This window comes from Homalodisca vitripennis, chromosome 2 (assembly GCF_021130785.1).
Source record: "Homalodisca vitripennis isolate AUS2020 chromosome 2, UT_GWSS_2.1, whole genome shotgun sequence".
Lineage (NCBI taxonomy): Eukaryota > Metazoa > Arthropoda > Insecta > Hemiptera > Cicadellidae > Homalodisca > Homalodisca vitripennis.
In genome coordinates this window covers 88,209,108-88,225,460 of record NC_060208.1, presented here as the reverse complement: position 1 = coordinate 88,225,460, position 16,353 = coordinate 88,209,108, and the positions used below count along the sequence as shown (strand labels likewise).

The 16,353-nt window shown below is 31.7% G+C and overlaps 1 protein-coding gene across 1 annotated transcript; it reads right to left on the bottom strand.

The window, feature by feature from the left end:
• Positions 1–656: 656 nt before the first annotated feature.
• LOC124354331 lies at positions 657–3,123 on the bottom strand. The gene is made up of 2 exons (XM_046804697.1): positions 2,951–3,123; positions 657–1,063 (listed from the first exon to the last, which is right to left on the bottom strand). The coding sequence occupies exons 1-2, from the start codon at positions 3,080–3,082 to the stop codon at positions 833–835; spliced, it is 363 nt and encodes a 120-aa protein (XP_046660653.1). The 5' UTR covers positions 3,083–3,123; the 3' UTR covers positions 657–832.
• Positions 3,124–16,353: the final 13,230 nt, after the last annotated feature.

Below are 16,353 nucleotides of genomic sequence, written 5' to 3'. Positions count from 1 at the left end.
ACGTTTTCAATTTCCAATTAGACTGGCATTTGTGATGACTATCAACAAATCTCAAGGCCAATCGTTGTCTGTTTGTGGCTTAGATTTGAGCACACCATGCACTTCACAAGGGTAACTGTACGTGGCATGCTCTCGAGTGGGTAAGTCATCCAGTTTGTTCGTGTTAGCTAAAGATGGGCTAACAAAAGATATTGTACATTCCATTGCGTTAAGAATATATATATTATAGTTGGAATGTTGTGGCTTGTTATGTACAAGAGGTAGAGTAGAAATTATATAATAATAACATATTTTAATAATAAGTGTGATTGTAATTGAACCGTAAACTCAGTTTTAATTTCAAAATTGCAAACTTTATAAGAGTTTATCACAAAATATTTAGTAATTGCTTTTATTAGTTTGGAATTTGTAGGAATAAACAAGATTGGTAATTTCTTACACTTTGGTGCTGCATCTTAGTGGTTCACCTCAGTTCTATTCCCGGCAAGAGTAGACTAAAACGATATTATAGATTACTTTCACCTCAACAGCAACTACTGCAGTTATATGGAATTCTATATCATCTTGAGGGATAACACAACTTTATGCTGACATAAATTGTATAATAAATGAAGGTAATACAATAGATGGAGAATTTGTAAAAAATAACACAATTCTTCAGAATAGTGCTGCCTACGCTATTAGAAGAGCTTACTTTATTTAACTGCTATTCAAATAACATATTTGTTAAACACTATTAATTCCAGACGAGTACGGATAGAAAAAGGAGAAAATGTGGTATATAAAAGTAAAACATTTTTTATGAATATGATTTTCTCAACCATGTATTTCTTTATTTCCCCAATATCCCCTTTTCACCCAATAAATTATCCAATAAATTAATCACAACACCCAATAGATTCTCCAATACACCCACTAAAGTTGCTTTAAATTCTTTATCACCTTTCATTCCTTTTTCTACTTGCTCTGTAGTAAGGCATACACTGACGTCTAAATCGATACCCAGATTTAATGCCTTAACATCGATACAGATAAATGGGTCGCAGCATGAGACCCCCGCACACTGCAACAACATTCAGACAAATATTATGTCAACGATTATAAAGTTTGGAATAGACTCTTTCTTAATTAAGATGTTTACCTGTCAAGGTAGTAGTATCCCATCTCTAGAGATGGGATACTACTAACCATTAGAATGGTTGCAGAATATTAAAACATATCTTCTAATTGGAAATAATGGTTAAAGTAAAGAAAAACGTAAGTGCGAGTGGTACAAACAACTAAATTAATTAGTCCTATATTAAAAAGAAATTATAGTTTAAGTTGTAATACATATGCGTAATAGTGATTTTAATTAATATATATATATTACGTGGGAAATTCAAAACAAAAACGTAGGATTAAGAACTGCATACTTAATGCATGAATAATCACCAACAATGCACCCGCGTTTTTGTTTGGATTTTTTTCACTCCGGTACAATAATTACTGGATATTTTAATTAAAATAACAAAATGCATTACTTGTTTATTTGCTTATTTGAATATTTTCATAGATACATGTTTAAGAGAAATTATATGATTGAAAAAAATTATTAAATTATAAAATTATTATTAAAACAGTATTTATAAATATACTTTAAAATATTTTAAAGCATAAAAAACAAAAATATTGTAACTAAACACATGCACACCAAAAAATATTAGATAAAGCTTGATTGGGTTGATTATAACACAATATATAAATTATAACTTTACAAATCTAAGATTGTAAGATAAAAACAAGGCATGAACATGATGTAAGAAAATGATTGACAAGCACAGGAAGGGACATGCATATTTATGGACTTAAATATTCATTGTATAAATCATTTAGCCTATCAAAAAAGCTGATAAAATTGTTGAAATTACAAAAAAATGTCAGAGCTAAAAATAACATGCGCGTGGAGAAGTATAAAAGAGTACAATAAAATAGAAAATGTCATAGATATATATAAAAAAAGATTTACTATAATTTATGGAACTAATTGTATGATTTACCATGGGATAAATCATATATTTCAGTTATTTCAAAATTTGAGTATGTTTTATAAATAGGGACAAATGAATGAAAGTTCATATTAAAGAAGAGTGTCTTAGCTTTATATTATCACTGGCTTACGTGCTTAGCTAATTGATGAATTCTATATGAACGTAGAAACTCGAGGAACATAACGCCTGAAAAGTTATACACAGTGTGTTTCATTCCACTATAACAGTATGGTCTCAGATGGCGATTAATGCCATTTAATTTAGATGCTTCTAGCAGGGCAATATCTTTGCTAATAGTTTAGTACAACTACTACGAGTTTTTCACGTTTATATATTGGGATAAAAATGTCTAAAAATGTACCTAAGGTGATAATTGAAGTTGGTAAAAATGTGGTAATATAAAAACGTAAAACTAAGGAGCAATATTCTTTGGTATTAGTATCTGGAATACTACAGATGCCTTAATAATAAACCTTTCATTAGTTTCATAAATAACGGAACTACGCAACATTCTTCTACATTATTTGGCCAGTTAAAAGTACGGACGTACGTATTTTATAATCTCAAAGAAAAAGAAGTTATGTTTTAATTTGTATAAAATGCCCTGACATATTAAATTAACCACGCGCAGACGTACAAATACATACACAGCACAAACGTAAATTTTCTTCTCCATTCTGGCTTGAAACTTTGAGCAGAACAGGTAAATACAACATAAGTTTTAAATTTCCTTTAGACAAATATAGAATTTTCAGCTTATCGGTGGCGATATAAATAAATTAAATTAAATAATAAATGGGTTTTTCGAATATATAAAAATTACAACTAAGTTTTATTTTACTTAAATATAAAAAGTTATTAATTGCTTAATTTTAAAAATTTTAAATTAGTTAGTATTTAATAATGCATGAATTACTAACCGTTTCAAAACAAGCAGCGCAAGTTGTATCTTTAGTAGTAGTAGTCGTCTGATCAACAGCGTTAGAGCTGACAAAACTTACAAAACTCCCCAGTAATGCTAGGAACACTGCAATCATTCTCAATGATGCCATCGTCTTCCAATAAATGAGAGCAGAATACCTTAGGAGAGGAACCAGAACCTTTTATACACATCGTCTTTACTGATACTATTGTCACGATTTCCGGACAGATAATGGCTACCCATAAATTTAAAAATGTATAAAACAGGCTCCACGTGAAGATAAATGTAACGAGTACGTGCGAAAAACACTGAACTCTATTGTGTAAGGATACTTTTTATTAGCATTTATAATAGTCAAGACCTTATGACTCACCGGCTACAAAATTCAGATAGTTTTACGTTACAGGTTCTAAGTACATTGAAACTTACTAAAAAAAACTGGCTTCGTTAATGATACAAGAATGCACATTACACTAATTCTGACATTCTAAAATTCGAAGAATTCGTTTGAGAACTTTTGCCCTCTCCCAGGTTCCTGAGATTGGGACTTCCCAAACTCCGTGACCTCTAAGAACCCATAGGGGGGACATAAATATTGCAACTCGTTTTGTAGCCTGAATTAAGATGGGAGGCTAGTGAATGTGACTTATAAATTGCAAAAACTAAACAGATTGAAGGGAACTCCATTTTTGTGGAGATAATACAGAAAAGATTTAAATGTAATTCAAATACAATCCGGGTTAGATTGTGCAAAATGTCTAGTATAAAGCTTTTGTACGATATAAAATTGGTTTCGTAAGTCTAGTTTCAATGAATTAAGATAGAATATTATAGAAAATCTGAAGAAAGTCAAGAGAATAAGTCGATGGTAACTAATACGAAGCAGTGCTGGGCAGCGACAAACAGCTTTAAAAAAAAAGAATTAAAATTAAAAAAAGATAATAATTTGGAAAAATAACGCTGAGTGAATGGGAAGGACATTTTGAAACTGCTTGTTCCACCCATGCCGTAAAATTTCAGTTTTTCTGAATAATAATTATTATTAATGGGTCTTTTGGGATGGATATTGTGTATGACAAGCTTGGCCCAATCTCACGTAAAATTTCGTATAAGCGAAAATAATGCTCTACGATACAAAATGTTTCTACCGTTGTTAGGACCATGTTAATAAAAGCTAACCTCAAATGAGAAAGAAGTAATGAACAGGAAGCCGTGGCAACAAACGACAGTTGAATCAGGTTATCGAGAAGGTTTCAGCTGATTCAGTTTCAGTACTGTTTATTATGGCTAATACTGTAGTTCTCAACAAAATTCAACAACAATTTCCTGTTAATCTTTCATTCACAGTTTTTGATTAATTTATTAAAATTTAATAGAGCAATTTTAGGAGAACGTTAAATACATTTAAGAGATCGTTCAATATCATAGAAGTGCTCTGTAATCTTGTTGATCCAAGTTTTTAACACAACAAAGAGTCTGATATATTGTATATATTTATTCTAATCGTTGTTTTTGGATCAAAAATTAGTAAAAACACCAAATGAATAGATTATGAAAGGATAGTACGATTTCGGACATTTGCTATCGTTATATTTTATAAAAGGTATATAACGATGACAGATGTCCGAAATCCTATTATCCTTTCAGCGCTTCCATCAAAAATAACAAACTTTAAACAAAGAATATATTATATTCCAAGCAGAAAAAGTATTAAGAGAATTTTTTTTTAATTGCTCTAACTGTTCAAGATTATGAAGGAAGTTTGTTAAAAAATTAAAGCAAAACAACCGTTTATTTATTGTTGAAGAAAGATTCTTGCTAATTAAAAGATAAACAATTGAAGAATAAATAACTATATTTACTAAATATATTGTCTAATTTTAAGATAAAACCGGTTAATAATGATAACATCTTTTATTTTTATGTAATTATTTAATAGTATATAAATATAACCTTTAATACAATTTAAGAAAGCACTTTATTTATAAAAATTATGTATTTAGCAAATAAAAAATTGCCAGTTCAAACAGTTTATGTATAACATGAGACAGTTTATTTAATAACGAACTCAAATTCAAAAACAAAATTATTGTAGCAATTGTAGATGAAAATAGTGCATGTTAAAATCTAAGGATGTATAAGCAATTTTAGAATATCAAAGTACAAAGAAAGTAATTAGATATCACGTTGAGATAATGGGTCATTTCAATGCACCATAACAAATATACATAAAAACATTATTTTTATAAATGAATTAGTTGTTTATTATTTAGATTTAAGATCTAAAAAGGAGGCAAAACCTTCCGAAATTGGATTACAGTAGAATATTTATCTTCAATTAAAAAAAAAGAAAATAAGCTATTAAAAGATTAAATAAAACAGTTACAAATGAAAGATGAATTAAAAAATGAACAAATTAGAAAACCAATAGTGTAAAAGTGGATTTAATGAAACTAGATCTGGGCTGTAAAGATGTTGATAAACGAAAATATCACATATTTATCTTAATTAAAAATAACTATATTTGGGAATATCCTTATTATGTAATCAGTGGTCAAAAAAGAGAAACGCCAAAAAAGATTGAAAAACGTAAAATAGATTACCCAGAAATGAAATTTTATTGAGACTTGGTGTTCCTAATAGTATAAATCTATACATCCAAATGAAAGAATCTTTAAATATTTTATACAATAGAAACCATTTTACTAAAAATTTGATAGATTCTCGGCATATTTATAAAATATCCCAAATACATTATGTTAACACTAATAGATTGCATTAAAATTTAGAGTAATGATATTTGATTTGTAAATGTCTTTAAAGATTACGTAAATATTAAATAATTCATCCAAATTTACAAGTCTCTCTCTCTCTTTTGACTTTCTCGGAAAATTCTTTTATCTGTGTAATATGAATGCATATTATCTTTACTGTAATGCCAATTATCAAATTTAGAAATATTATTAATTTCTTTACGAATAATATTTTTTTCTCTTCTAAAGTTATTTTTTATATTTTATCATATAATTCGTTTTCATATTTACTATAGCAATCCTTACAAAAATGGAATAATCCGTCTTTCATACTGTTTATTAAATTGTTTAAATTTCAATTCTTGACACTTTGTAAATTTATTTCGTCCCTCCATTTATATAGAACTTTTTCAATAGAATTGATTTTTTTCAAGCCATATTCATAAAAGTTTCAGGTCAGTTCATAATTATTTCAATATTTTATGCTATAAGTTACAGGAACTGTGTCATTAATTTTACAGATTCATTATAGATTGATAGAGAATTTTATTTATTTAATTCGGTGTTTTCATTGATTTTTAAAGATTATTTTGAATTTTTTAAACATAATTTTATCGACTTTTAAAGCTTTCCATTGTATTTAATATTCTAAATTATATGTTTTCACATGGTATACCCGTATACAGGATAGACTCTATTTTCTCAGACAACTCGTTTATCATCCATAGAAAGCTACGCTAATTTCTTGATCGTTATCTTATATAATTCGTTTCTGTAGCTGATTATAAGTTCTCTAGTATTTTAAAACAGACATATTTTTAAATTATCTATATTTACGTAAATATCTACAACACTTCTCCTAATTCCGTTACATTTAAAAGACTTCGTATATCGTGATGTTTATATGATTAAATTTTCATCAAAAAAATTCTTCTAATTTTTCGCCATTCAACTCGTCTTTAAATTTGTCCTAGTAATTAATTACCTTCTAAAAGTCTTTTTTGAAGCCACTTGTGGCTTTGGTCTTCATATTTGTATTAAAAAAAGGTCGCTGATTGAAAGCGAGTACTCAATTAAAGTGTTTTTAAATCATTCCTTGTTCTCTATAGTATTTAAAATTTCTGACATGAATGACATACATTTTTATGTTTTGTGTAGTCAAAACTGTTCAAATATTTATTATTTGCTTTAACGTACCTCTAATGCACTGAGAAGTTCCGTATCTAATCCTCTTTTCTATAATATACATGTTGTAACTGAGCTAGATTTTGGTTAGTTTTGGTATAGCATTCCAGGCTAGATTTGGAACGGCCAGATAATTTTAAAAATATCTGCAAATAAAAGAACATCCATAATATTATACAAATCTGAGCAATTGCTTGGATTTTTATCTTTTAATTTAAGTTTTTACATAATATTGGCATTCTTGAATTGTGTCTAGAAGTAAAGTATGGTACGCAAGTATGGCACTGTGTATAAAGTGAAACAGTGGAATCAGTGTTTAAATATTTCATGAAGAGATACACACAATTTCCTTGTAACTCTGCAACCCATGTGCTATTCGTTGAAAATAATTTCTAAGGAATATGTTTTCATATTCTATAAATTAATGCAAAATATATAAAGAAAGTATTAAAGGATGAGCGTTGGTAAAGCGCGTCACTCGTGAGGCTGTAAATATTTAATTTCTGTTCCCTATCTGCATGTCCGCACGAAATCTTGAAAACAAACTGAACTGTAGACTTAAAATTTTGCACAAAGCTGCATTTCTATATAAAAAACACTGATTTCGATGGCGGTGCATTTACCACGATGGTACTTGCCTGAACATTAGTCAATATTTGTATATTAACCTTTATAGGTGACTATGATGGTAACGAGAAAATATCAGGGGAAATAAATTTGTAGACAAGCTGAGAACAGTCATGTGAGATTTTATCATGTGTACTACTAACACATGTTGCTTATTCATACGGAAAAACGAAATAATAGTGGAGAAAATCTGATGTTAAATGTCTCCGACAAGACTTTATTTCAGTGCACTATTCCATTGTAGTATTTTATCTACCTTAATGACACTTTTATTATTTTAAACTTTGAAATGTAACCTATCTCAGTGCATAAAATGTATCTTGTGGCAAGATATCTCGATAAAAATCATCCGTAAACTTTGCATTTTGTATGAAGATTCATGTATACATAGACAAAATTGCGTTCTATTGGTTTGTGAATGTCCAACCATGAAATTTAGCTGAGTCTCCATAAATGGCTGTCACAGTTTCTCTTTTCTATCCCTAGAGAATGTAAAAATTTCTTTTCTACCTATATAGGTACTAGAAAAGATTTTCTTCAATTTACACTCAATAAACATAGACAAATTCCATAGCCTTATTGTTTAAAAACTTTACTTGTATTCACCATAAAAATTGTTATTATATTCTCGTTACCTTCCCATCCGCGATCCAGCGTGGTTCATGATGATGGTTGCCAGCATCAGCATCCCCTGCCAGTGACTCTGAGTTCTACAGCGACGCAGACTGATTTACTTTTCCATCCACCGTCTGTGGCGCCTGTTGGGCTGCGGTGTCCTGTCCCGCCGCCTTCCTCCGGCTCAACATTGGACAGTGCCCAGAGCATGAGTTTGAGGAATAAAAACTTGCCAAAGACTGGGAACTCTAGAGTTAAACGAACCACTTGGCTGAGTGATGAGGAGGTTTGGGATTGTATCAGGGACCTGAATTCTGACGAGGTACTAGTGTTGTCTAAGGCTGAGTGCCTTAATATTAGGTTTCTTTACTCTCAGTCTCAGCCCTCCTTTATTGCATGTTCTAATTTTAAACTCTTGCTAGCCCCCATAAGTAACTCTACTTTGCCTCCTAAGTATGGTTCCACGCAAAATCTACAATCACACTGTAACAGTGAGGGCACTCACTGGAGCTTGATTATTTTGAACAGGGTTGAGGGCAAGTATGTTCACTTAGATTCCCTGCGAGGAGTCAACAGTACTTGTGCTCTTGATTTTTGTAACAGCCTTGACAAAGTCCTCAGTAACCAAAACATTTCGTTTGAAGAAAACAATTGTAAGCGACAAAATAACAGTTTTAGTTGTGGTTTTGAGTTGATAAAAAATGCCAAATCATATGTCTCTAAATACAATCAATCAATAGCTCTTAATGGAAACTCTAGTAAAGTAATACTAAACAAAGCATCACCAACCAGTAATACTAACGGAACCCCATGGAACAAAGCTGTTTTGTGTAATTAGCCCGGACTGACACCAAAGTGTAAAATTCATATTTATGGCGATAGTCACTCCAGGGATCTTAAAGAAACATTACAGCCCCTTTTAAGAATTTCAGAGGTTTTCGAACATTGTTCCCAGGCGCCCCTATGGCATTTGTTCTTTCGAAGCTAAGCAGTTGTAGGAAAGCTTTTAATGAAAATGACTTTGTTATAATTGTTGGAGGCACTAACAATACAAGCCTTGGGCACTGTTTAAAGGTTAGGGGAATGTTGTTACATATAATTAATACTTTTTCATGTAAAATAGTTCTTACCAAAGTACCTCAACTGCTGAGACAGCATCCTGCAAAAGCCTTTGAAATAGAGTGTGTCAACAATATGTACATTTCTCTGTCAGTAACAACTAACACCCCTCTGGTTCTTTTAAATCACTTCCTGGCCAAGAGGCTCTTTGCAAAGAGTGGCAAGCATCTAAGTAAAGCAGGCAAGAGTCTTTTTGGTGTTAAAATATCTCTGTGGTTGAATGCATTGTTTCCTGAGCAGCAGTTGAGGGGCCACCCCGGATCAAATTTTATACCATACCAAAACAATTGTCAAAATGCCTCCAGTCCCAGTACCTTTCCCAGCTCTTCACCTGACACATCATATCTGTCTGACCTGTCTTCTTCTGCATCAAGTCACTATAATACCACAATCACAACCATATCTTGTTCTGACAAGGAGCAAACTGACCCCATGGCTCTTCCGTCGGCCTCGCCAATGTTCTCGGATACTAGCAACTCTTTTTTATAGAGTCAGTCCAACAGACTCCGCCTATCAAGATTCTGCACCAAAACATTCAATCAATTTCCAACAAAACTGGTCCTTTAGAAGCTCTGCTACACAGTAGGAATGTCGACATTGATTGTGTAACCGAGCACTGGCTATCTAAAAACAACTTTACTGCGCTGAGTGTTCAGGGCTATTGGTTGGCGGGTGGCTTCTGCAGGTCTGACAAGGTCAGGGGCGGAGTATGTGCTCTGGTCAGTGATTCTTTTTCTTATACCGTTGTGGAAAAGCAGGTTATCTCTCACCTGAACTCAGAACCTAATTTGGAATCCGTCACTATTCACATAGTTGAATTAAACACCACTATCATCACTATTTACAAATCCCCCCAGGGCGATTTTTCATTGTTTTTGAAATGTTTTGAGGAATCGCTTAGAATCCTACATAAACCTGATCTGAGGATATTTGTCTGTGGGGATTTAAATATTCATTTTGATAGGCAATATGATAGGCAGTTTTTACTATTTTCCGACATTTTTCAAAGTTTTTCAATTAGAACTCAGATTTCATCAGTGACCCGCCCATCACCAACATGAGGTTCATGCATCGATAACATTTTAACTAATATCGAGCCTGACCATGTGACAGCTGAGGTGGTCCCTTCCTGTTTGTCCGATTACGAAGCACAGCTTGTTACAACCGTAATTCAGTCAATTATATCTAAAGGGTGTAACTCTGCCCCTTAACGAGTTTTCTCAGACAGAAATATCAATGTTCTTTATGAACTTTTATATTCAGTTGATTGGGATATTATTTTCTTATACGAGGACATAAATGACCAATACTCATTATTCCACAGTCAAGTATCATCCTGCTTTAACCAAGCCTTTCCTTTAGTCACATCGAAGCGTAAAAACATCAAAGGCCTGGTTGGTTGACAGGAGAAGTTCTCTTGGCCAGAGAACATCTCAAGGGCCTGTATATTTTGCAGCGTCACTATCCTTCTGAACAGCATAGGATATTGTATAAGGTCAATAAGAGAAACTACAAGTTACTAATTTCATCTCTGAAAACATCTCAGATCGAAAGCCGTCTGAATAAGTGTAAGAATGTTGCCAAAATTGTATGGAACATAGTGTCTGAGAACTCTGGAAAGCAAACAGATAGAAAAAGACATATTCAGGAGCTACAAGAGCTGCAGTCTCTGACCCACGTCATATCGCTGAAATGTTTAACAATTTTTTTATGAGTGCCCCACTGGCTAGAACCATAAACGGAACAAATAGTTGCACTAACAACTCTTCTAAAATACACCACTGTCCATCAAATTTCTTCATAGCCCCAACAACGCTCCATGAAATGTACAATACTATTTCATCTTTGAAAACCAGTTCAACACCTGATGTTTTTGGAATGAGTCCTTCAGTAATTAGATGGGTTGCTTCACCCTTAAGCCCTCCTTTAACTCAATTGTTAAACAACTCAGTTCTTCAGGGGAAGTTTCCGTCGGATATGAAGCTCTCTAAGGTCATTCCGGTTTTCAAGAAAGGCAGTAGGTCTTCGCCTCAACAGTATCGTCCCATATCAATTTTACCAACCATCAGCAAAGTCTTCGAAGGTCTCATTCATGTTAGACTAACAGACTTTCTAATCAGAAATTCCATTCTGAGTGACACCCAATTTGGATTTGTTCCTTCTAAATCCACCACCGATGCTATTGCCCAATTTTCCAAATATCTATTTACTCATCTTAACAATCAGAATCACGTAGCTGGTGTTTTTTGCGACCTCAAGAGAGCGTTTGATACAGTTAACCATCTGAAACTCCTTAATAAGCTTGAACTCTACGGCATCAGAGGTTGTCCCCTACTGTGGTTCAGGTCCTACCTTTCAAATCGTTACCAGAGTGTCCAGGTTACCAACTCCTGTGGTACGGCACAGTCAGATTACGTTGAGGTCTCCATGGGGGTTCCTCAAGGTTCTATATTGGGACCTCTTCTCTTTGCCTTATATGTAAACGACTTAAGCTCTTGTGTCCCTGAGGCTCGCGTCACTCAATATGCTGATGACACCACGGTCATTGTTCGGGCAGACTCTTCAACAGCATTAAATCTTCAATTAAACACTACAATCGAAAAAATGAACTCTTGGTTCATTCGCAACAATTTATTCCTCAATGTTGACAAAACATCCATTCTTCACTTTCGATCTCAGACAGTTTCTAAGGGTTTTGTTGCTTTAGACGAGGTTGTCATCATTGAGGTAGATTCAGTATGTTTCTTGGGCGTTCATCTGGATGCTGGTTTTTCTTGGCGTCAGCATGTGGAGGCCCTTTGCTCTAAGCTCAACTCCGTATTGTTTTCATTAAGATGTATTTCAAATCTTCTGAAAAGTAGTGCACTGAAAATGGTATATGACGGTTACTTTTCCTCTGTGATGTCATATGGCATAATGTCATGGGGAACTGCTTCATCTTCTCTGTTACAAAGAGTATTCAAATTGCAAAAGAGGGCTATTCATTTAGTGTTTGGGTTGAGGGGCCTGGAGAGCTGTAGGCAAGTGTTTCACCAAGAACGTATACTAACCCTCCCCTCCATTTTTATTTATTCCGTATCAATTTACACTTTTAAACACATTACCGATTTTCCTACCCACAATCATATACATCCCACCAGAAATAAAAGTAGTTTAACAGTACCCCACCATAGTAATAATATGTTCCGCAAATCAATAGAATACTTAGGACCTACAATTTATAATAGATTGCCAGATTATTTAAAAGCCAGCACTTCACTTGCATCTTTCAAAAACAAACTAAAAGACTTTCTTGTAAAAAACTGTTTTTACTCACTCTCTGAATTTTTGTGCCCCACCCAACCTTACAAGTAAAACTATCATTAGTACTGTTTTTTAATTTGTAGTTTTACCAGATATAGCAATAACTTTAATAAGAATATTTTTAGTATTTAGTTATTTTATACATATTGACAATTCTCGATACATGTTAATGTCAATGAGAAATAAATGATTTTGATTTTATTTGATTCTCGTCAGCGTTTTACAATACACTAGAAATCGTAACACTCTTAGAAAATATAATGCTTTAAATTACGTTTGGTGGAACATTTTAAAATTCATAACATTCAAACTACAAACAATGAAATATACGTTTTAACTGTAATACAAAACTGCAAATCTGAAAAGTGATTAATTTAAATTTATATTTATAAAAATTTGCACATATTTTTTAATATTACACGACCATTAGAATGTATAGTTTAAACGATAGAGTTGTGTTTCAGTGGCAGCTAATATTGGAATTGTAAGGATTGACAATACTAGGTTTTGTTAAATAAACTACTGTTTTCATAAAACTTGCATAGGGTAATAATATTTAGATATGAAATCGAAGATTATAGAGTTCTAGTACATTTGGTTTGGAAAGGGTAGGATATATAATAAAGCATTTACTACGACTAGTATATGTTTGTTTATCGATAAAATACTGTCAGACACAGAGATTCAAGCCAACGTCTTCGGCATCTATACAAACCAGAGTGGGGCAGCACTGTCCGTGATTACACTGAAACATCAGTCAAAAATTAAGTAAATCAACAAATAATAAGGATAAATGTCATATAGCTGAAGACTACAAATATTAAATAACATTACCGTAAATTTAATAAACATTATGTTTAGTCTTTGTGTGAGTCTTCGTAGAAAATAGTGATCACCAAGAAATACATTACTCAGTTATTACTATTGGGCTATATATGTTAAAACATTGTTAGCTGAGAAGATCTCTGTGTCCAAATCCAACTGGATTTAAAGATCCAAAAAATACTGTTTATTCAATGTTCTGTTTTATACAATAAAATATTTGAACAATATATATATATATATTGTTTACATGGTTTTTGCCATACTTCTATTGGAGAGGTTTCTTAGGATTTCGTAACATTTGTATTTAATTGTATTAGCGTAATTTGAATATACAACGGCAGTATATGTTTCAAAATGCATGCATCAAACTATACATGTTTGTGCATTATAAGTTAACACAAAACCATCCTAATGAAGTTGCTAATAGTTCCAAAATTTAACTATAGGGATAAATCAAAAGAAAAAAAAACCAAAATGTTTCCTCAAATATAAATGTTAAGCGAAAATTTCAAGCACAGGATGATGTACTGTACAGACCACAGTGTTTTTACTAATTTTCATTACAGTGTTTTTTTTTTTACTAATTTGCAACATATTACCATATTACGATTAATTTCCTAATTTCCATTTTTGGTAAACACACGAAGATCTGTAAATCCTTGGGTAATTATGTATATATATATATATATATATATATATATATATATATATATCTTTATATATATATTTCTTGTGTGCGTGTGTATGTTACTGAACTCCTCCTAAACGGGTGGACCGATTTTAATGAAACTTTTTGTGTGTGTCTTCAGTTGGATCCGAGAATGGTTTAGATTCATAATTCGGTCCAATTTTAATAGTTATTTAATTAATTTTTTAATAATAAATTGTTGTTGATGGTGGAGTGTTTTACATTGGATCCGCCAGACTGCGCCACGACACGTAATACAAAGTGAACTGTTACTTAACAACTGTGAATATTTTCAGCTGAAGTTCATCAAAGAGGCAGAAACATTTGTTTACATTTAAAATTTAGAAAGTTCATATTTTAAATTTGTAAAGTGCTTGATCAGTAGTGTAATGCAGATTGCAAAGATGAAGTTTCACCAATTGTTCTACGTAAACATTATAATACTACAACACAGCCATAATGTTTTTCTATTTTAATTCCAGGTTTTCCCGACAGTTTGTGCTGCTATCAAATTTGTGCGTTGTTTTGTAACATTCTGTAATTATTGTGTGAGTGCTAATTGTTATAATACATTAATAGAGATTGAAGATGTTTGAAGTGCATAAAAAACTATAGTTATTTATTAAAGTTATTGAACTCATTTTGCAAATTTATTGAAGTGAGTATATTGGTCGCATACCTCAAATAACCTAAGTAGCATACAAATCAAAAGGTTGTGTTTCTATGTGTGAATATTGTTAACAGTTAAGATAATCAAGGTAAAATAATTTGTTGTAATTTACATTTTTTAATCTGCAGTCAGAATTGGTCCCATAAGTTCAAATTAAGTAGCATACAAATCACATGTGTGAATAACTACTTATTGTTAATAGTGTAGGAATTGGTTTTAAATTAAATTCTGTTGGCCAGTTCTGATATTATACTGTAATTTTAAAATTACTAATTTTACAACAAGTATATTTTTTAAATTTACAACTTAATTTATCGTAATGCTATTGAATGTACAATATTTTTTGTTAATCCTTCAGGAATGTACATAAACAAATTAGATGGTTTTCCGATAGGGCTGAAGTGTAATAAGTGGCCTCCATCACAATCGAATTATTGATATTTCTGAATAGCCTATCCAAACTACTGAATTTCATTATAGTCATTTATTCGGTCAAATTTAATTAAATTTTTAATTATAAATTGTTGTTGATGTTGGAGTGTTTCATATTGGATCCGACAGACTGCGCTACGACACGTAATACAAAGTGAACTGATACTTAACAGCTGTGAATATTTTCAGCTGAAGTTCACCAAAGAGGCAGAAACATTTGTTTACATTTAGATTACATTATTATAAAGTGCTTGATCAGTAGTCTAATGCAAATTGCAAAGTTAAATTTTCACCAATTGTTCTATGTAAACATTATAATATTACAACACAGCCATGCGTTTAATCAATAATAGTCTTGAAAGCATAGAGTAAGCATAAACATATAAAAATAACACCACTTCTTATTTCAATATATTCTGTACTCACTTTGGAGGATAGAGATTATCCAGATATAAAATTGGAAGTTTTAGCTTTTAACTGAAATTGAAAGTTTGTGCTGCTATCAATGTGTGTGTGTTGTTTTGTAAGGTTCATGTTTCAAAAGTAAATACGGCAAATAACATTAAAATATAATAGAATGAAGTTATAAAAAGTGTACTACGTGGCCGCGTTATAAGTTTATAAAAGCCAACAGGCAAAAAGAAGAAAATAACAAATAAAACATCGTGTAATTATTGTGTGAGTGCTAAAATTGTAATAGTACATTAATAGAGATTATTGGTCGCATTAAATCAAATAACCTAAGTAGCATACAAATCAAAAGGTTGTGTTTCTATGTGTGAATAACTATTGTTAACATTTTAGATAATCAAGTTTTAAACTAATGGATTTAAAATAATTTGTTGTAATTTACATTTTTAATCTGCAGTCAAAATTGGTCAGATAAGTTCAAATTAAGTAGCATACAAATCACATGTGTGAATAACTATTGTTAATAGTGTAGGAATTGGTTTTAAATTAAATTCTGTTAGCCAGTTCTGATACTATACTGTAATTTTAAATAACTATAATGAAATTCGGTAGTTTAGATAGGCTAATCAGGAATATCAATAGAGGTTATCCAGATATAAAATTGTCAGTTTTAGTAAAATACACTTTTAACTGAAATTCGTAATTATTAAGTGTGCAGCGATTGATCAGTTAATTTTTTGTTTATAAATAAATTGTTTTTTATCTTGGTATGT